This window comes from Phragmites australis, chromosome 19, assembly GCF_958298935.1.
Source record: "Phragmites australis chromosome 19, lpPhrAust1.1, whole genome shotgun sequence".
Classification (NCBI taxonomy): domain Eukaryota; kingdom Viridiplantae; phylum Streptophyta; class Magnoliopsida; order Poales; family Poaceae; genus Phragmites; species Phragmites australis.
The window spans coordinates 25,212,868-25,233,399 of NC_084939.1; the positions used below are offsets into that span (position 1 = coordinate 25,212,868).

At 41.5% G+C, this 20,532-nt stretch overlaps 2 protein-coding genes across 2 annotated transcripts; both read right to left on the minus strand.

The window, feature by feature from the left end:
- Window positions 1-6,748: 6,748 nt before the first annotated feature.
- Window positions 6,749-13,153, minus strand: LOC133900724 (ethanolamine-phosphate cytidylyltransferase-like). Its single transcript, XM_062341948.1, has 9 exons — window positions 12,602-13,153; window positions 10,992-11,227; window positions 10,535-10,716; window positions 9,619-9,690; window positions 9,314-9,381; window positions 9,029-9,149; window positions 7,688-7,753; window positions 7,487-7,609; window positions 6,749-7,176 (listed from the first exon to the last, which is right to left on the minus strand). Exons 1-9 carry the CDS (start codon window positions 12,928-12,930, stop codon window positions 7,105-7,107), a joined length of 1,269 nt encoding a protein of 422 aa, XP_062197932.1. The 5' UTR covers window positions 12,931-13,153; the 3' UTR covers window positions 6,749-7,104.
- A 794-nt stretch (window positions 13,154-13,947) lies between these two features.
- LOC133900807 (vacuolar protein sorting-associated protein 32 homolog 2-like) lies at window positions 13,948-16,598 on the minus strand. Its single transcript, XM_062342058.1, has 6 exons — window positions 16,363-16,598; window positions 15,500-15,599; window positions 15,042-15,127; window positions 14,847-14,938; window positions 14,438-14,552; window positions 13,948-14,300 (listed from the first exon to the last, which is right to left on the minus strand). Exons 1-6 carry the CDS (start codon window positions 16,450-16,452, stop codon window positions 14,133-14,135), a joined length of 651 nt encoding a protein of 216 aa, XP_062198042.1. The 5' UTR covers window positions 16,453-16,598; the 3' UTR covers window positions 13,948-14,132.
- Between the last annotated feature and the right edge of the window lie 3,934 nt (window positions 16,599-20,532).

Below are 20,532 nucleotides of genomic sequence, written 5' to 3' on the forward strand. Positions count from 1 at the left end.
TTTAAGGACAAACACCACAGCTACCTTCGTTGTCAAGGACAGCATGATGTTTTCAATTCTTGGTACAAGAGAAAATAGGTTTGATGACTCTCTGGAGGATATTTCTTTTCCATGCCTCCCTTTTTCATGATACAGAGCTGTTGGGCCATGATGCGAAGTTACATGCAACCACTTAACTTCTTGTCCCCAATAGAAATGGAAAGGAATTTATTCTCAAAGTGACATCGGAAGCATGTGTAAGGAAGGTCTAGTCTAGCAATTGTTGGCACTTGAGCCACTGATTTGTGTATGTAATCTGAACGAGTTTACACTATACTGAGAGGAACAATTAATTGAGGCTGCCTACCATAAACAAAAACAATGTACTGGAGTAGTGCTTACCTTTTATTTTAGATAAAAGAAGCTTTATTCCATTAATTAAAATAAGTTCCAGTCTCTACACCTAGTAGATGCACGCAACCACATAAAACAACATTCGAACCTTTGCATATTAAGGTACAAAAGACCTTTATTACAAAGAACACATCACCGTTGCACAACATGAAGAGGCTAACATGTCATTAAACCGAACTAATTAAACGTCGGAAAAATCAAACACCACAAATTCTTTTGCTAAACCTCCATGGATGTCTGACGAAGATCTCCATGTTGTGATCTCCAATGGCCAACGTGAGATGCTCCCTATCTTACTCAACTTGTGGTGTTTATGGTACACGCTTGAAGGCCACTTGGCCACTCGGCTACTTGGTGAGGAGAGGACTCAGACTCAGTGTTATTTTTAAAGGAGAAAACCTCACCTTTTGTTGAAGGCCAATAAACAGGTTCACAACACGTTAAAAAAATGAAAACACCAGAAGATAACTACTGCTTACCTAGTTTTATACAAGGAAAAATAATCAACCAGCTGCCACGGTGGAATAAACGAGAATGGAAAAGAGAGGAAGAGGCCTTTGATCTTCATTGAAGAAATCGAAGGACCACACAGACAGAAAACGATAAGGTGTTGGGCGTTGGCGATTTGCCCATCTGCATGTGCAACCGTGCACGGGTGGTTCCGGCGTAGCTGCCCCAGCCTGCAATTGCATGCCGAGCGTAGCAGCAGCAGCATCAGCAGGAGCAGGAGCAGGAGCAGGAGCCGCTGGGGGACTGGTGACTTGAGCACTGAGCCTGAGTCCTCTCCTCGCCAAGTAGCCGAGTGGCCAAGTGGCCTTCAACCGTGTGCCTGCGAATCTGTGATGCTTTTGGGGAGGCATGAGGCCCGTGGCCATGATGGGGCGAGTCTAGGGATGAAAACGGACGGGATAAATCCCGTTCCGTTCCGATCCGTTTTCTATATTTTCTTGTCCGTTTTCGATTCCGTTTTCGAAAGAAAATGTGAAAATGAAAACGGTTATGGGGTTTTTCCGACCGTTTTCGGATTTCCCGTTTTTAATCTAGAATTTCCCGTTTTTCTAATTGAGATCAAACTTCACAAATCACAATATAGCCCACATACCAAGCCCGATCGGCCAGTCCAAACATAACCTCCATCCCAAAGTTCAACCAAATCCCAGTGGTCCAGTCTCAGTCGGCTGCTGACCTACCGATGTTGTTCAAGCTCTTGCACCACCTACAATTCTAGTCTTTGTATGATTGTATATTATGCCGAGTACTCGAGTTACAACATGATAGTTGTTTTTTAGTTGATACTTATGTCATTATGTGGTTTATCTGTGTATGATATAAATTACTTTTGTTGGTGTGAATTAATTATGTGTCGCGCCGATGCTTGAAATCATTATTCTACGGATCAGTGTTCTCATTTTAAATTATCGGTTCCTGACTGATACCCGTATATTTATGTTCTGATTGGTTCGTTTTTGATATCCCGACATTCCCGAGTTCGTACCCGTTTCCGGCTTTCCCGTTTTCGATTCCGTTTTCGAGAGAAAATATGAAAATGAAAACGGTTAGAGGGTTTTCCCTACCGTTCCCGTTCGTTTTCATCCCTAGGCGAGTCCTCCAGTCCAGAGCTGCATCAGCATCACTGCATGTGGGTGCCTGCCGATGCATGGAGAAAAGGAGGGAGAGAGATACACTAGCGGCAGAGGAAGATCTTCTACCTTGGAATTAGCAAAAGCTATACACCATCATCTCACCTTATCACGTCGACCAAAGCTGCTGCTACTGCATGCACGGCAGGCCCGGCAAAATACAGTTAGGTGGCTTTGTTGGAGGAAGTGATTGGATGAGATAGAATTTTTTAATATGACGATTTAATTTTTTATTTTTTAATACTAACCCATACGACTATGGTTGAGTCGGACAGGGCAGCACGGAGCAGAAGGTGCGGGATGGCTTCGTCCGGGTCTTTTTTGCCGATCAGCTCATCCACGATCTAAACCAATATCCGGATGAATGTTTCACCAAACACGAGCCAACGTCAAAAAAACTCGGACCGGCGATCCTACCATGAACCAAACACTGCCTTAATATTCGCTCAGATGCTGGACGGAGTGATCCACGCGAAAAAGCGATCCAGTTCCGGCTCGGACGTGCTCGCGTGTTATTAGTTTTTCATTTAACTATTAATTTTATCCGGAAGTATAGTAGTAGTTAAAAAATTCTAAATATTTTTATGAGTAAATTAGAACTCACTAGCAACCAATTTTAATTAGTTGGATCAAAAATTATAAGTGTACAAAAATTCTAAGTATAATAATAAATAGACATTACAAAGTAAGTCACTTTTCATCTCATAATCTAGGGTGTGAGATAATTTTATAATCATATTAGAGGAATATTAGTGAATTTTTCAGATTTTTTGGAATTTCTGTGAGGACTTAAAAATTGCTAAAAGTTGCAAAAATAGCACATTTTGGAGAATTTTAGTTTGAATTATATACAAGATTTTTAGGTGGATCTAGTTAAAATGAGTTGCTTTATCTCATAGTTACTGTTCACAATAGAAAAGTTCATATGCACGGCGAAACCGGGTTTCAACGGTATTTGGGTAACAAATGGTAGAAAATTTAGTAGGGTGGCATTTGGGAGAGCACCATCCGGTAGGATGAAAAAAAAGCTATTGCCCCGTTTTGTTCTAGCGTCTGCTTAACCTTTAGTCAAGGACTCAATCACTCAACGTAGGTGTAAGCGTCTGTTAATAACGATGCTTTAGATCCACGTTGATGGCATATAACTGCCGGCTTAACACACAACACTGCTGCAATGATATTACTATCACTACTATCATTATCTCTTCGTCTTAAAATAAATAAGATTTTAGTCTCTTCTACTATATTCAAAATATACGACGTTCTATAATTTCAAGACAATATTAGCCTAAATTTTTCCATCTTACCCTTCTATTAAGTAACTTACTTCTCAATATATTTTTCATTTCCAATACAATTAAAGGTATAAAAAAGGTAAAATGATTATTTTATTTTTATTTTAATACTTGTGCTAACTCTAAAATGGATTTCGAGATGAAGTGAGTTTGGTTAGGGGGCGAGCGTGATAAAAAGGCCATGGCAGGTAAAGAAATACCTGCACCAGACCGCAGTGACAGTTGGGTACAACGTGATTGCAGGGTACGGAGAGCACCATGATCGATCATTAGCCTACGCGTCATGTGCAAATTACCTAGCTGGTCAGGTCCAATTAACATACGAGCAATTTAAGTTCAGGTGGGGAGCCCCCTCCGTAGATTTCCTAAAAAAAATCATACGAGCAATTTAAGTAGATATATTATTAAACACACCTCCTAGGGTTCATACACCTCAGATCGGGGTTTCTTTCAATCGATGCATGTGAACGCGATGATGGCAAGGTTAGGAGAGGGGATTTATCATCATCAGGCTTAGAGGTGGTGGTAGACACGAGGGTAGGGTGAAAATGTCGTCGGCAATGGTGACGGATATGAGGGCGGGATGAAAATGTTATCAGCAATGGTGACAGACACGAGGGTAGGGTGGAAATGTCGTCGGCAATGGTGACGGACATGAGGGTGGGATGTAAATATCGTCGGCTATGAGTAGCGGATGACATCCGGTTAGGGAGGATCGGCAATGGGTGCAAACAAATTAGATCGGATAGCACCGAGAGGACAGAGGAGGCGAGTCTGGCGACGTCCTTGCTGCTGGAGACAGGCGGAGGAAGGGCGGGATGGGAGAGAATGACTCTGCGTAGATACAAGGAGGAGAGAGGATGAGAGCTGCCCAATTCGGCCAGAGGAAGAGCTGACCATCCAATGGTTCCAACGGCTCACACCCATCACCTGAAGAGAAGTAAAAGAGCAGATGGCTTAAGAATATAACCGGCCAATTATTAATCATCCCTAGGTGGATGCATGCCTAGTGTCAACTTTGAATGATACGTGCAACGCGCGATTAAGGCAGGATTATTATTTATTTACGCTGCAATAGCGTACGTGCATGCACATGCATGCTTACAAGCTTGCTTTGAGGCTTCTTGGGATAGGTTAACTACTATAGTTTAGCAGGCTGATGATATCATTGTTAAGTCGGAGTAGTTTGTTAGTTCACGGCAAACTAGAAGCTCTTAACTGGAGGATTTTAGATTTCGACATTTAGTGCTTAGTTTACAGGTGCACGCTGATCTACAGGTCAAAAGCTGACCTGCAGGAGTATTTTTCTTCTTCAAGTTCAGTCCTACACATAAGCAAGCACAAGCACAAGCAAAGCATCCATGGAGGGAGCCTTCGCTTTGATTCACTCAAGCCTCGTTTATCGAAATCACTAAAATGAAACGACACTCTTTCTATAATGAAGATGTAGTAGCAGCCACAAACAACTGATATATATGCTACCCATCTCTCCAAGTGTTCATTTTTGAGTTGATCTCTCCTAGCGTTATCGTTCCTATCCTGCTGTGATTAAATTTTGCACACAACTTTTAGTTTTGAGACATGAAACCTTAGATGTGTAGTTTCTTGATGGGTCGGTCCCTACAGAGTTGGAGCTTTTCCAGGCCCCGTCACTGGATTATCCTGGCCATTGGATTAGGATCTAACTGCCCACCGTCTTTTGTTTTCCTCCTTTGGTTTCAGAAGCAAATTCTATAGGATCGGTTCAGAAATATTCTTGTGAGACTCTATTTATAGCATCTATCTGAAGGAACATATATTATCACAGAAGAGATAATATTTTATAGGACAACCTATAAAATTTACTTCCCTCCATGTCTTCTTTCTCCTCCTGCCTTTCTTCCTCTCGGACGCCCTCGCCCTCCTCCTGTCTTGCATGGAGAATCTATGAAACGTCCACTTGAATACGATTACATTCTCTGACCAACTTCATGGACATTGGCATTCGGCAAAGCCAGAAAATAAATCGACCGCTTACCCCACCAATATCATATACTTGTGCATGATCCATGCATGTATGCAGGCATGGGTTCCAATCTGAGAAAAAAGGGGAAATTAAATAAAAAAGTTGCAAGGAAACGCACAAAGCATGAGCACATAATCGAGGATTTCATTTCAGGCCCCAGGAAAGAAATTTATGAGAAATATGAGGGAGCTGGCAGACATGCATGGATGGATAATCCCAGTGACCACCATGCATGTGAGAGAATCGCTCGCCCGTCAGAGGTGGTCGTTGGAAGATGCAGCAGAGCTGAGCAGAGCAGGCAGCTGGATCTTCATCCTGTCCGACACCTTGTCGCCACCGTCCATCCATACATCATGAGAACGACACCTTGTGTTTCTCTCCCTGCTTACTCTCGCCATCGTTAAGAAGCTTTGTGGCCTTCTACGTCCAATTAATCCAGGATGCATTTCAGCATTTGGATGAAAGAAAGACATGGCACAAAAATGGCGGCAATAGACACGTTCTGTTCGGAAGCAGTCTTAACCGCTCACTCTCCCAACTGTCAAAGATGACAAGAACTTGGTCATTGAAGAACAACTGGAATCTGCAATGTAGTCTGTCGAGCATGAAAATGTTGAGACTGGTAACTGAGAATTTGCCCAAAGACTTTCCGAATTGGGTTTTCTTTAGACGAAAGAAATTCAATACACGCCCTGCTGTGGAGAAAAAATAAAGCCTTTGGGGATACGTGTATAGTCATGGAAAGACACAGAAAAGGATGTTGCAAAACTGCTGATGACTGGAGAACAGTTTTCTTCTTCTTCTCTTTTGAACAAACGAACAGTTTCTTTCTTCCTTGCACATTCTATTGCACCCGTGAAAGAAGTGAAATGATTTCCCAAACAGATTAAACACTCCAGTCTATCAGCTCACGCGTGCTCACAAAGTCGTCACCAAATTTCACTACCACAGCTGCAGTCCATTGTCGTGCATACATGTGAGATGAACACCCAGAAACTAGGAGACATGTGTCACAATCAAACTAAAGCCAGTCCAACGCCGGGAGGAAAATCAATGGCCAGAAACAGTAAAAGTTGCTCGCAAGAGACCAAGATGCGTTCCTGTGGCTGCTGAGTGCACTATTATTTTGGGTGGAGATCACAGGTAGCACATCCCTTTCCATGGCGACAACGTGTAGCAAGCAGGAGTCCAGGTCCAGCAGAGTGCCACCAATTGGCAGCAACCTTTTACTCACAGATCCATATCGTATCATCAGATCCCAACGTGTCACCAACCTCACGTTCATCCAGCTATCCAGGTGTACCATCAAACACGTACCAGTTGTCCAGTTCAAGAACGCAACGAACTCAACCACATTTTGTGAGAAAGGGACTACCACAATATGCCGCATACAGTGCAGATGGGAACTCAGGAAGGGGACATCAGCAGCAAATAGTTAATCAGGCTAACATTCATGGTTTAATACTGTACCACATAATTATGAAAAAACTATAGATTTCAAATGGACCTCAGCCGGTAACGATAATCACAAAGCCGCATAGATAGGGTTAAAAATAGGCTACAAACATTGAGGGAATGATCGGAGTGCTTCTAACCTCGCCCAAGTCAGCACCTCTGCTAATCACTCATCAAGGTTGCATCCGACGCTTCCTAAGCTATATCAGCAACACATCAAAGATGCTGAGAAGAAAGTAAAACTGTGGATCGCCCAAGGAAGGTTTGCATCTGAAAAGATCTAGGCAACAATCTTCATGCAAGATATGCTCATAAGTTACTCTCCATTGATAAAGCTTTTACTCTCGTAGTACTTCTTCTCACTGGCTTCTTTCTTCTCATTCCGCTTCTGCACGAGGCAAAAGGACAGAGCAAAACTGAATACAAACCACACCAAGATCGATGGACCAGAATAAATGAAAAGCACACCAACCCCCACGTCAAAGAATACATAGCTCAGCATAGTTTATTTAATGTACACATGCAAGGGGATTTACCCAAGCCAATATCAGTAAACAATAGCTCCCGTATGCACATTGTTGATATGTAGGGGAGAAAAGCAAATCACATGTATGAAACTGAAAATATGTACTGTCGTACATGGCGTACACTGCATAAATGAGACCCATGGCCACCTGATATAACATCATAGTAGTTACCTGGTAAGCTTCATGGTTAGCAACTATCCTCCTGATAATAGTACTTGTAGTGATATCCAAAGGGCTTTCCAGCCTATGGTAAATGCCCATAGCCATTGGAACAGCATATGGATTTGAATCATCCTGATAATGCACAAGCAACAATAATTAATTATCAGTGTTGTGCATTTGCATATTCAAATAAAAATACAACTTAATTACCTGCATAAAGTCCATGTTCTCAGCAATTGTTCCATGAACAACTAATGAAATATTGAACGTGGTAATCTGCACAAGAAAAAAGGAAGTCATAACTAAAATTGCCGCAGGCGGTCACACACAACCTGATACTCGTAACTAAGATTGCAGCAGGCGCTCATTTACATGGCCTGGGAATCAAGTAATAAGGTTAGACAGTACGATATAGCAGCAAAGCCAAAGATTTTGTTCCTGAGGAAGGGCTCAATTGTTAACCTTCGAAAATATGTGACGGACATGTGCCTTCTACTTGGTGATTCAATGCAAACAGTGTGGAGTGTGGACAAACTGAGGACGCTGATCACATCTGTTCTAGGGCACAATGCCCACATTTTTTCAGTGTACTAGTGCTACAAGGCAAGCCTTTGGTTGGTACAGAAACTTAGCCATTGATAGCTTCGCAGAGACCTAGCAACTAATGGTCCTTCTATTCAGCTTAGCATGGGCAATGTGACAAACATAAATCAAGATTTACTTTGCAACCAAGCTGCAAAGTAAATCTTGATGACCAAGCTGCTCAGTTGAAGATTTAAGGAAAAAGATAGTGGAAAAGCTTGAAGTTATGAGACCATGGAGGGCTGCTCTTTGTCGATCATTGCTGGCTCTTCTTTTGTACTGAAGTAACACATACTTGCACATAATCAGTTCTGTACTCTGCACAGGTAGTATAGTTTTGTGCAGGTGCTATCTTGATGTTTCCTGACTTTTGCCATTTCAAGGTTTTTTAAAAACATTTTTCAGGTTAGGAGTATGGGCCCTGTTCTTTATGATTAGGCTGTATGTTAATATTTATATTATGTAAATTGTAAGAACTACATTCATGCCTCCATCGAAACTGAGTCTAGCACTTTATGTCCAATGTAAATAGCACATCCATAATGGAACATGGAGTGCTAATGGGCCCACACCTATTTGAAATCTGATTCAGATCTCAACCAACTTTTACAGCATGTCTAAGTCCCAGTTAAGCTAAGCTCAAACCTAGCTTACACCAAAACTACAATTTGAATGCAAACATGCATGGAACTTTTTTGTGAATTTAACCATGATATGAGATTAAGACTTAATCCATCTGTATCGATCCATGGATAAGAGCACATTAGTCTTATTTTTATCTACATCAATACAATGTGAATTGGACTTTTTAATGGCCTAGCATAAATGCTATGTTATAGATCTTACAATGAATGCATTGCATATTGTCTTAATTGTGCCACGGTGAAGGAGCAACTACAAACAGATGCATCATGCATCTTATACAAAAATTAAGTAATCTCATGGTTAATAACAGAAAAGATAACTCACCGTGTCTTTTGAAATATCCCATGGAGCACCAATGATCACCTCATCAACATAACGGCAAGCCAAAACACTCAAACTTCGCTCATGGAGATTCATGATCGGGCGATGCCGTCCTCGCGTTGAACTGGCAAATATAGTAAACACCAATAGAAAAATAGGCTCAATGTTATGTTAAAGGAATTGATTGGAGATGTGATGCTTTGAAAGAAATGCACTACTGAATAAAGTTGAGCATTGTAACTTGTAAATAATCAAAAGAGGAGAACAAAGAAGCAACCATCGTACTACCTTATGGTCTGATCTGTGTGAATGCCCACAAGCAAAAAATCTCCAAGCCCTCGAGCAAGTCGCAATATCTACGTGGAAGAAACTATAAATACAAGAATGTCTGAACCACTGTATTTTGGAGGGTTAATTTCAGTTTGCTCTGTTGCAAAACAGACAAAAAAAACGAAACAAAAGTAGAGCCGACACAAGAAACACAGGCAAATGTATCTCTAAGCTGACTTAGCTGAGACAGATGTTGCGGTGTTTTTCCGCAAACCTTTTTCCCTTTGGGGTTGGTGGGCATGTGGGAGGGGATTCTCATTTACCTCAACATGTCCAGCATGGAACAGATCAAATGCACCATCTATGTAAACTACCCGAGAATCTGGGCCTGGACCCTGCATTGGAAAAGCCTACAGTTAGCAGAACAAACAAGCGGCCATATTGCAAGTTTAAGTTTAGAATTATGAACCAGTAGTTCTATCTAGTTAATTAAAGAAGCCATTACAAGTTTCCAAGAAATGAAACTATACTGTAGTCAACAAAACTTTATGTTCATATAATCAACAAATGAACAGTTGATCTCACAATCATATAGATTTTTCTGACAATTCAATGATATGTCAGATTTTGCCTGTTTTGTTCAAGAATATATGACTTTTTGGACAAAACAAGGTCTCCAATAAGCAACTTTGACCATCAGTTTTCATAATAACACTAGAATGCTAGTAAAAAGACAGAAAGACTATATTTTGTAAGTTATTCGCATAACAAATCTAACGCGTTATTTTCATGTAACTAATCCAAATAGTTTTGTATACATTAGCATCGATGTTAAGAAAGTTTGACCATTCAAATTCTCAAACATCTTATATTTTTTTAACAGAGGAAGTATTGTTTATGACAATCATGAAATGATGAATTCTCAAATAGCAGGTGATTAACTGATCGAACACAACCAACGATGAACTCCAAATGGCAAAAATAACAGTAAAGTGATGACAGGGTACGATCACGCTCTGTTCCATCTCACAGGAAACATCGCTGTGATGCTTGTTTATATCTTCAAATGTAAATACAAGCCCTATTTCATCCTAGTGCATCAGCTTGATTGCATCAAAGTGAAGAAAATTATATTTTACCCCCCCCCCCCCCCAAAAAAAACCAAGAATTTGACAGTGGAATATTCAGAAACTAGAAGTAGATGATATATTAATGGGCGTGAAACTGTAGAAGTTATACCCTGCTATTTGAGAATTGAACTATTCGCCTGGATGTAGGAAGAAAATGTGACACTCTAGTCCCAATTCCAGATCCACCATCATCAATTTTCTGGCCATGTCCACCACTGAACTGCCTTTGTAGCGAAGAGTGGTTGTGGGCATCAGAAGATGATCTCTCTCTAACACAAAGAAGCATTCTTCCTGTCATCAAGAATACAAGATCAATATGAGCATAGAACCTTTTCATGACCATAAAAGTTTAACACTAGACTTGTTGACAAAAAAAAGTCTTTGTAGATCCAGGATCAATTACAATACTGGAGGATTACTGTGAGATTCAATCAACACTTCAACAGATATAACTTGAAACAGAGAACTAGAACCTTAATATTCCCTGTTTCAGACTTCTATCATTATTAGCAAGGCAAACTTTAACATCAAAAAACAGAAGAAAAATACTAAAGCAGAATTAGTACCAACAATGTCTGTTGTTGACACTCCCTCAGTTCTTTTAATCTGCTTATATCGGCCGGCCCTTTTGGCAAGGGCATATGCATCAGTACCATCCGGTAGCAAACAAGGATCGTCACCATGGATAATGTAATCAATGCTATACTCATTAAATAGCTTGTTCATGAAATCCTCAGTTATGGCATAAGGTGCATCTGGAATGATATCATCTACCCACTTCACAGCGCGTACCATTATCATTCTGTATTGCCAAAAAGGGAAACATCAGAAACTTATCATACGCATATAGGAATCAGGGAGCAACATATCTGATACTCCCTGACGCATCCAAAGAACAAGAAGCACAACACCAAAGAAATGCCTAAAATTCCATACAGCCGGGTCACATATAAGACATAACACGATATAAAAAATGAGAGAAAATAAAATTGATTACTTAAGTAGTATAATTTTATATCCATTTTGCAAATAAGAAAAGTATCAAACACAGTAACCTACTTACTTGGTCAAAGAGTCACCATAAACACTTGTGCTCTTACCCTAAGTCAGATTCTTGGAATGTCTGGATGTATCAATACTATCTGCCACGAGAGCACATAAAACTATCTAGATTGTTCCCATTTTGTGCAGATTGCAGAAGAGATTCCTCCAAGAAAATTTGTAAATCTAGCAGATACGCAAGTGTTTTTTTTTTCTGAGCAATAACTCCTGGCAGCAAAACTTGATTTTGTCATCCTTTTTGGGAACAGGAAAGAAAGATGAGAAAGTGAAAGAGAAAACATCAGAGATGGCATTAATTGCCAAGAGAAAATCATTAACCATGACAATTTGTGATAGAGCAAGAAAATTGACATTGTGATGATTAACTGAGAAAAATAAAATGTTTCTTCTGGCACTTGACATGTGGGCGGCAGACAAAACCTTTGCCTTACAATTACAATTCAGGTGATCAAAAGCAGGGCTATTACTTGTCAGAACTTAAAGGAAAGACTGGCTCGTACCACACATGCAAGTTTCACAGCATGCAGCTCCTTCGTAATAACTTCTTTGGATTCATGTGAAACATGGACCAATAGCTTCATGGTTAGAGCCTTCGATGTGAGAGGAGCTTATCAGCCAATATTTTTGTCGCCGTTACCGAATGGAATAGAGCTAACATTGCTGGCTACTGCTCAGATTGCAAACAACACAGGTCCAAAACAGAAAAGCAGTCAATCCTTCCCATAGTTATGGGAACAAATTTCCGTGACACACAAATTGGACAAAAGTAGAATCTTTGATGCAACGGCTCGATGCAGCAGCACCTCGACAAATTTATTTGGTCCGCGCAACAAAAGATTGCCCAAGAGCTAGCAAAGCGACACCCAATAGCAGTTTCCCCAGCAATTTGAAACATCCCCCGATCCATGTAGAGCTGAACTACTGCTCAATTTTGGACTTAAGGGCAGATAACTACGGAAACAAAATGTTACTTCATGGACAAATTTGAGAAAACCATTAAAGCGTTCAACCACTAGCCTGAGTCGCATAATCGTATGGTAGAATTACACTGGCCACCACATGAGAGATAAAAAAACATGACACAGTGATGTGAGATTAGAGGGTTCGGGAGTACCTGTCGTGCAGCGGCGTAACGGGCGGTCCTTTGTTGGCCTTGATCTCTTCGTCGCTGATAACACCGACGATGAGCTCGTCTCCGAGGGCGCGCGCCTGGCGCAGCGCGTTGCAGTGGCCGTAGTGCATCATGTCGAAGCAGCCGTCCATGTACACGCGCACGGGGCGACGGCGGAACCGCCGCCGGAGCGCGTCCACCGGCGGTAAGCTCGGAATGGACACGGGGCCTGCTAGGTGGAGCGCGAGCACCGAGGCGCCCAGAACGATGCCACCGATGACGCACGCCGCCACCGTCCGGGCGCCGCTGCAGCCGCTGCTCCCCACCTCCATGGAGACAGAGGAGATGGATGGACACAGTCAGAGGGGAGGAGTGCTGTGGTGTTGTGCCAGAGGGGTGGGATCTAGGGTTAGGGATTAGCGTGTGCGGCTCGAGGGCCTACCGCCATGGGAGGAGGGAGAGAAGGGGGGGTGGTGGCGGCGAGGCGAGGACGAATGCTCTGGTGTCTACCAGGGGAGAGGGATTCCGAATTCCACTGTTTTGGCTCGCTGCCATGTGGGCCCGGATGGCAGTGGAGTACAACGACCAAGACCCTACGTGGCACTGCGCCAGCAAGAATATAATTGGACTAACCTAAATATCGGACGGTAATATTAAACGTGAATAAAGGTATAGAGATTAGGATGTGCGTGGGTCTTATATCTATAGTAACTAACTGAGGTCTTAAGATTTAAGGGCGAGAGTGGATAATAAAAATAAATAAATTATTTAATTTAAGAATTTTTATTAAATGAGAGGAGAGTAAAGAGAAAAGATGATAAAGAATCAACTAGTGTTTTATATAATACAGATTATAGTGAAGTAGTAAATGCTAAGAAAAACATATTGCTATTGATATTTTGCAAGAAAGATCTAAATATAGTAATTAAATATATCAGAAGTTCAAAACTAAACATGTCGGTAACTATAAACAAGTTCTGTATATAACAACAAACATCAACTGATATCATTATACCGGCCAATGAATGAATTGATGTTTACTTGAGTGATGTGAGTCTCTGTAATTGAGTGATCAAGAATCTAATCCGGTGGTCATTTGAGATATTGTGACGTAGGATATGCTGCGCATATCCTTCTACAACACGCGGCAAACTTTCGCATATGGAGCACCTTGAAAGCGAAAATATGCTGCAAATGCAATTTGCAGAGATGGCTCGATCTGTTTCTGAGATGCCACTTGGCACCTTTCTTTTCACCCTGTTGGTTTGACGTGGTTGTAGTTGAAGGCTCAGATGTCCACATGGCCGTATGATATACTATTCAACAATGGTGGAGCGATGGAACATAAGTTGCATAACAGATGAAGTTGTAATCGATTGAACGCCTGGCTACATCCTCAAAACAGTGTAAGGTAACACCATGCTACAAACTACATGGAAGGAGGAAGGTCATACTTCTACAACAACCTGAATTTACAACAAATTCGCACCAGGATGCCAGTGCTCAGTGAAACATATATAGCCGCATTTTAGACCTAAAGTGCCATCTCTGCCTGAAGTTTGGTCAGTTCATTCAAATCATTGGCTTGTTTAGAAGAGGTTGTCGCTTTTGCTGAAGGCACAGACAGCCTCGCTGGTGGTTCAGGCAACTCTTCATCAAGCTCTTCCTCCTCCAGATCTTCTAGTTCCGCTTCTAGCTCATCCTGTTTTAAGAAAGTAAAAGAAATGACTTGCATGCAATTTTTTCTTCATGGCATACAGAGCACTTTAAATTCACTGTGGTCTCGATTCTATGAGCTTATACACCTTTCAACCAGTGCAAAGGTAAGAGAAACAGCACCTCGTCAAAATCAGCAGAAGCACCAACTGGCATCGCAAGTGCCTCCTGTATCTGCCTCATATTTTCTGTCTGATCGTTGGCCTCATCAATGGCGTTTTCAATGTCATCGATATTCCTGCATAAGAATCAACACAGCCAGTTCATCCAAGTGCCTATTATTAGTATTTTATTATATAGTCTACATGAAAGCCATCTATACATGAATTTAGTTAACTTTAGAAGGTGCACAAATTCAAGGAAATACGGGGGACAACAAAAGGCCCTGAACTAGCTTGGACAGAAATATTAACTCGACAACAGATTCTCATTGTATAAGAGAAATAGTAAAAATAACATTTTTTTCAGATGTAGTGTATTACAAGCTTAATAAGCCATTGTAGTGGAAAGAAGAGGGCAAATGGAATCTTACAATGACTGCTGAATAGCTTTGACAGCAGATGACCCAGAGCGCAAAGCATCAACAGTGTCGGTAGTTGCCTTTGCGCTTTCAAGCATTATAATCTTCAAAAACAATCGTCTATCAATTGTATTGCAACCTTTTAGAAGCTCTGAGGTGTGTGGTTAAGATTCAAGTTTGAAATTGTGTACATTCATTTTCCGTTACCTGGTCATGAACTCGCAATTGGAAATTTGCTAGCTGCTCAATTTGTGTCTCGTGCAGCTTCTTTCTCTTTAGACACTGAACTGCAGCTGCAACAAACAAAAATGTATTACTCATATAAGTTATTGAGTTACAAAAGCTGAAAAGCGTCACAAGTTTAAGAAAAATCGTTTCCACTATAGTAACTTCATAGTACGGGAATGGGGTCTAGACATGCAAGCTCACTAACCTATAGTGTTTATTGGCTTTGCACATTCTTTGGTGGATTATGTGCAAGTCATGACATGAAGGCTGCCTTTTGATCAAAACAAAATGGGGGAACAAAATTTGTTCTTTACAAGACTTTCAGTGGCACTGCTTTTGAAATATTAATGAATAAGCAAGCAAACCAAATTCTCATAAGATTGTAACAAAATGTAAGACAGGCAAATGTATTTTCTAAGAATGTAACGCTCGCTTACCATTCTTGTTCTTTGCTTTTGTATAAACCTTGGCCTTTTCAATTTCTGTAGAACACTTTTTCTGAAGGAAACGCTCTTTCTTCTCCAGCATTTCTAGAGTCTAAACACACGAACAGTAAAAAATTACACCAACGTGAATGGTAAATCTAAGGTAGCAAGTTAACATCTTGGTGCCGCAGACATAATTTGCTGATTTGTTGGCAGTCGCCTATGATATAGATTGAGGGGCACACAAACATCAGCTTGGTAAAAATCAGAAAACAGATACAACCCTAGTGTCAGTATCAAATACTATACTTCATTATGTCCTTAAAATTGATAAGTGCATAAAATTTTACTAGGATTGACAATACAGCTGACCATACCTTGAATTTAGCTAATTATATTCTTCTACACACATGCTACCCAAAGGACTGGTTTGCAGCGTTGGCCCTGGACTCCTATTTTTTTATTTTTTCGAACGGGAGGACTTCTATTGTTTTCTTCCACTTTCTTCTGGAAATCCATTGAATTCAGAATTCAGAAACCCACCCACATGGTCACACTACAGCATTCAACTGAAGATGGGTAGGTTGTTTCATGAGATTGGTTTTAACATTCACGTCAACAATATTGTGTTCCGAGCATATTTTTCTTTATATATTTTCCAGCTGATCAGTTTCCACTTCTAAACCTTTTTTAAGAGAACTTGTTAAATCTCCCTGAACTGCAAAGCCCCTAATCCAGTCCTATCTCGCCAACACAAGAAGTTATAGTACTCCTACAGCTGATACGTTACTATTGAGGGAACACAAGCACGACGGGAGTACAGATCAAGAACAGCGAAGGCAAACAAAGAATTAGGCACAAAAGGGATGAAAGACCTCATGGAGCCGATCCAAAGTGGGTATGGCAGAGGGCGCAGCCTCCTCCTTCTTCTTGCTCTTAGTCTTTGGTAGCAGTTTCTTCAGCATCTTGCCGGACTTCCTGATTCTTACTCTGGTATGATGATGGCCTGCTGGGTATGAAGGAATAAGTGGGTTATGAATTGGAGATGGCCTTGTCAAGGGTGAAGGGGAAAGTGAGGGAACAGGTGCTCAGAATAGTCCTTGAGAATACTTGAGAATAGTAGGTGCTCAGGATAGATGGCCAATCTCAATGCTGTCGCTATCAAAAAAATTCAAAAAGAATATTCTGGTGATGGTTCAAGTCTTGCAAACATGCATCTTATTTTTTAAAACAACTGCAGATGAGATGGAGCAAAGTGTGTGTCAAGGGTCAAGGGTGAACCTCGAATTCACAGGCTTTAGCTTTCATAAATATACATACTTTTTTTACTGAACAAATTCCATGTAGATAACTTCCGCAATAGCATTTCCCTCTTGTAATAGAAGTTCCTTTAAAAAGTGATAGTTCTACCAGCCGCATTAGAATTCTACTTACGACAGAAACAATAGTTCCAGCGTATAAAAATTCTGTAGCAGGTATGTTGGATTAGGTTGGCCTTGCAGCCTATATAATTTGGCATCTTGCTGTGCTCGCCATCATGGTTAGTTAACGGCTGCGAATCCTACATCATATCACTTCATACTTCTTACTGGAGACAAAGTACGGAGGTAAAGTCTAAGTCATCTTTGTAGCATTGAATACGCGCAAATTACATAATTAGAGGAGGTAAATGAATGCAGAAGCTAAATTCAAAATTTAAATCACCCAAAATAAATATTCGATAGGTTTGTTTAAATTTTGATTGTGAGAATCTATTTAAGTCTGTAGAATTCGTATAAACTCATTCCTATCGAATTGTGTATTGTGAAATTTTATAGTATAATTTAACTTGTAAATTGTGATAAACAACTTTTATATTATGATCATTTCTTCATATTTTTACTTTTAGAGCTAGAATTCATAATAAGAATAAAAAATAAATATGACCTAATATGATATGAAGGATGACGTTTTGACGTAAGTATACATCTCATACTTATGGCATTATTTTTATATGTTATTGTGTGTGTATATATACAGGAAAATTAGTCTATACTTCCGGAAGTACATACTTCCTACTATGATACATCACATAAATAAACTGAATATACTCCTTTGTCACTATAAGTATACTTTTATACTCATTTTAAGATACTCCAATATGAACTACATGAAAAAATAGAAACGAAGTCCATCAATTTTATTAGATTTTGATAATATCTTTGTATTTGTACATAAAATATAATACACTCAAAAAAATATGTGCAAACCACCTAAAAAACTATACATACCACTTGGATAATCTTATATACTCATACGCTACATGTACATACCATTTATCACATGAGATACTCCCTATATAATGAGATACGTATGTGGAAGTATATACTCTCGAGAGTACCAAATATGCTTCATATATATATGAGCATATATTTATATACATTAAAAAAAGAAAAAAAGATGGGAGAAAGAGTGACCGGTCTGGTTTATGCCGACCTTTTCCTTCCCTTTTCTGGCCCAGGCTGAGCTGGCCCATGCGGCCACTCTCTCTCCCTCCTCTCCAACCCAGGTGGGACCAAGGCCTTGGCCTCTCCTCCTCTAGCCTAGGGCACCGCCTTCCCTCTCGCCCTACCGGCCCAACTCTAGCCTGGCCCAAGGCCATCTTATCCTCTCCTCATTGAACAGACCAGCTCTGCTCATCTTCCTCACCCACCCGTGCCACTTGCCCAAATCAAGCCGTCGCTCTGCCACCCTAGTGTTGTACCACTCGTGTCTCTGCTTTGAGCTCACACTGCACCACTCGCTTCTCTCCTCTATGGACATGCATTGCTCCCCTTAGCCACGCGTGTAGCACCACACGCCTGAGCCACTAAAGACACCGCTCCTCTGCTCTCCCACCTCCTCTGCTGAGTTGTGGGCCCAGGCGTTGTGCCATCCCTTTATCTATATCGCCCCGTATTGTAACAGATGAGGACTCGATCCCCGTGGTCGGATCGATCCTTATCATCTACGGAGGGAGCCCCAACCGCTCCTATATAAGGAGGGAGGGGGTGCCCGGGGGAGATAAAATTGAAACATCGGTAAAGCCCTGCTGCACCGAAACACCGCCATCGCCCTCGAGCTCAGTGCCCCCATAATCCTCGCCGCCGGCCAACAAGCCATCGTCACCATGAACACTAGCTTTGTTGACATCGTCGCCATTCGCGATGAGTCCCGGATGTGATCCCTCCCCCGTTCTAACGAGTTGATGCCGGCAATCATGACGTGGTGTTATGGTGCGCACGTCGCTGCTGGCCCGGATCTGATCACCAACTGCCAAGAGCATGTCAAATCGGGGGTGGCAGCCTAAAGTGATCTGCAGCCGCTAGCTTTCTCTCTCTCTCTCTCTCTCTCTCTATCATTTGTCTCTATGATTCCCGACCATCGTGCCATCGTGTTCTCTGTTTAAGCCCAGCCTTTGCACTGATGTGCTGATCATCCCTAGCCACCAGCTCATCCTCTGGCCGCCCCTTTGTTGGGTAGTCAAGACAGGTTCCATCGCCTCTACTGTTGCTTTCTCTCTGTCTCGCGCCATTGTGTAGACGATGCCGAATTCTGGCCACATGCCACATACGCCTATGCTCCGATCGCATGTCGATAGATGCCCGTGCTTCGGCCTTGTGCCATTGAAGCCTGAGCCCCGACTATGCGTCGTTGAAACCTGTGCTGCCGTCATGCGCTATTGAAGCTTTGTGTTCTCCTTGTGCATGTGCGTGTGATCGTTGTGCTTCTGTGAGCTCGGTTGCACCAGCATGTCCTCCTCCTTGCCTATCGGTCGTCGCTGTGCCTTGTTTATGGCCCGACCACCGTCTGTCTAGTTAGTCGTCATTGTGCCTTGCTTATGGCCTGGCCAACATCTGTCTAATTGGTCACCGTTGTGCCCTGCTTATGGCATGGCCGTCGTCTATCTAATTGTTCTCCGAAGTGCTTTGCTTTGCTTATGGTCCGGCTGTTAAAGCCCCTGGGATTGAGATGCTGCTGAAGCTTAGCTATCGCAGGTTTTAATCTATTGTCGGGTGGTGCATCTCTGTTGCAGGTTGGGGCTCATGAGATGACAAACTTAATATTTCCTTGTTGTCTATCCATGCTGAATTGAAGGTTGTGGTGCTGCCTTCCTGTTGCTTACCAGTGTTGTTTTCTTTCTATTATCAAAGATGTGGTTGTGCGTTATGTTATTGCCCTTCCAGATTGCACATTGGAACTGAGCTAATGCTTATGATGTTGCTATGAACTAAGGCTACGAAATTGTTCCTCTTGTTGCCATTGGCTCTAAGGTGGTTAATTGCAGAGTATAAAAGCTTCATGCGATCCCCTTGTGATTGCCTCTATATTGTTGAGGCTTGTTGTTGCCTGCCCTACTGATGCCATTGTGGCTTTGTTATATTACCTTTGCCTGTGTGGCTTGTTACCTTCGGATGGCCAATGAGGACAAGTTCGAGGTCTGAAGGAGTTAGTGAGCTAAGCACGATGCTGAGCTCCTGGTCGTTGCTACTATCGGTAGAAGCTACACACAGTGTCATGCTCTTAGCTCTGTTTGAGGCCGATGATACAAGGCCAATGATGACCCGTGATGCATAAATAGTCAATGATGCGATGCTAGACTATTCTCCAGTCGCTTTCTGCTTTTATTTGTAATGCTATCACTTAGCTCTATCTTTATTGAGTGTGACTACAATGTTACAGACTCAAAGATGACCTTGATATGATAACTGCTAGCACAACTTAATTGGAGGTAGGCGTAATTAATCGGAGTTGCTTCATGAAGTCCCAAGAACCAAGACGAAGCAATCGCCAAATCATACCATACAGTCAGCTTAGCGTGTGCGTTGTGGAGTAACATGTATAATGAGATAAACTTGTACTTTATGATTTCAATGATGAATCAATAAAGTTTACATGTTTCTGATTATTATATCCTTTCATCTTTCATATACTTTATATAATGGCACATCCGCATATTATCATATTGAAAGTTACATACAATTCGACGCAAGTTTCGAATCCGCCAAACACGATCTACCAACAGA

What these genes read in the sequence shown, in the direction of transcription:
- LOC133900807 (XM_062342058.1), bottom strand. Translation starts at nt 16,452, where the DNA reads ATGCTGAAGAAACTGCTACCAAAGACTAAGAGCAAGAAGAAGGAGGAG. An exon ending in AAAAGCAAAGAACAAGAATG is followed by an intron (nt 15,128 to 15,499) that starts GTAAGCGAGCGT and finishes TGTTTGTTGCAG; the next exon opens with CTGCAGTTCAGTGTCTAAAG. An exon ending in CTTCTGCTGATTTTGACGAG is followed by an intron (nt 14,301 to 14,437) that starts GTGCTGTTTCTC and finishes TTCTTAAAACAG; the next exon opens with GATGAGCTAGAAGCGGAACT.
- LOC133900724 (XM_062341948.1), bottom strand. Translation starts at nt 12,930, where the DNA reads ATGGAGGTGGGGAGCAGCGGCTGCAGCGGCGCCCGGACGGTGGCGGCG. An exon ending in GTTACGCCGCTGCACGACAG is followed by an intron (nt 11,228 to 12,601) that starts GTACTCCCGAAC and finishes TTGGCAATACAG; the next exon opens with AATGATAATGGTACGCGCTG. An exon ending in TTCAATTCTCAAATAGCAGG is followed by an intron (nt 9,691 to 10,534) that starts GTATAACTTCTA and finishes TTTCCAATGCAG; the next exon opens with GGTCCAGGCCCAGATTCTCG.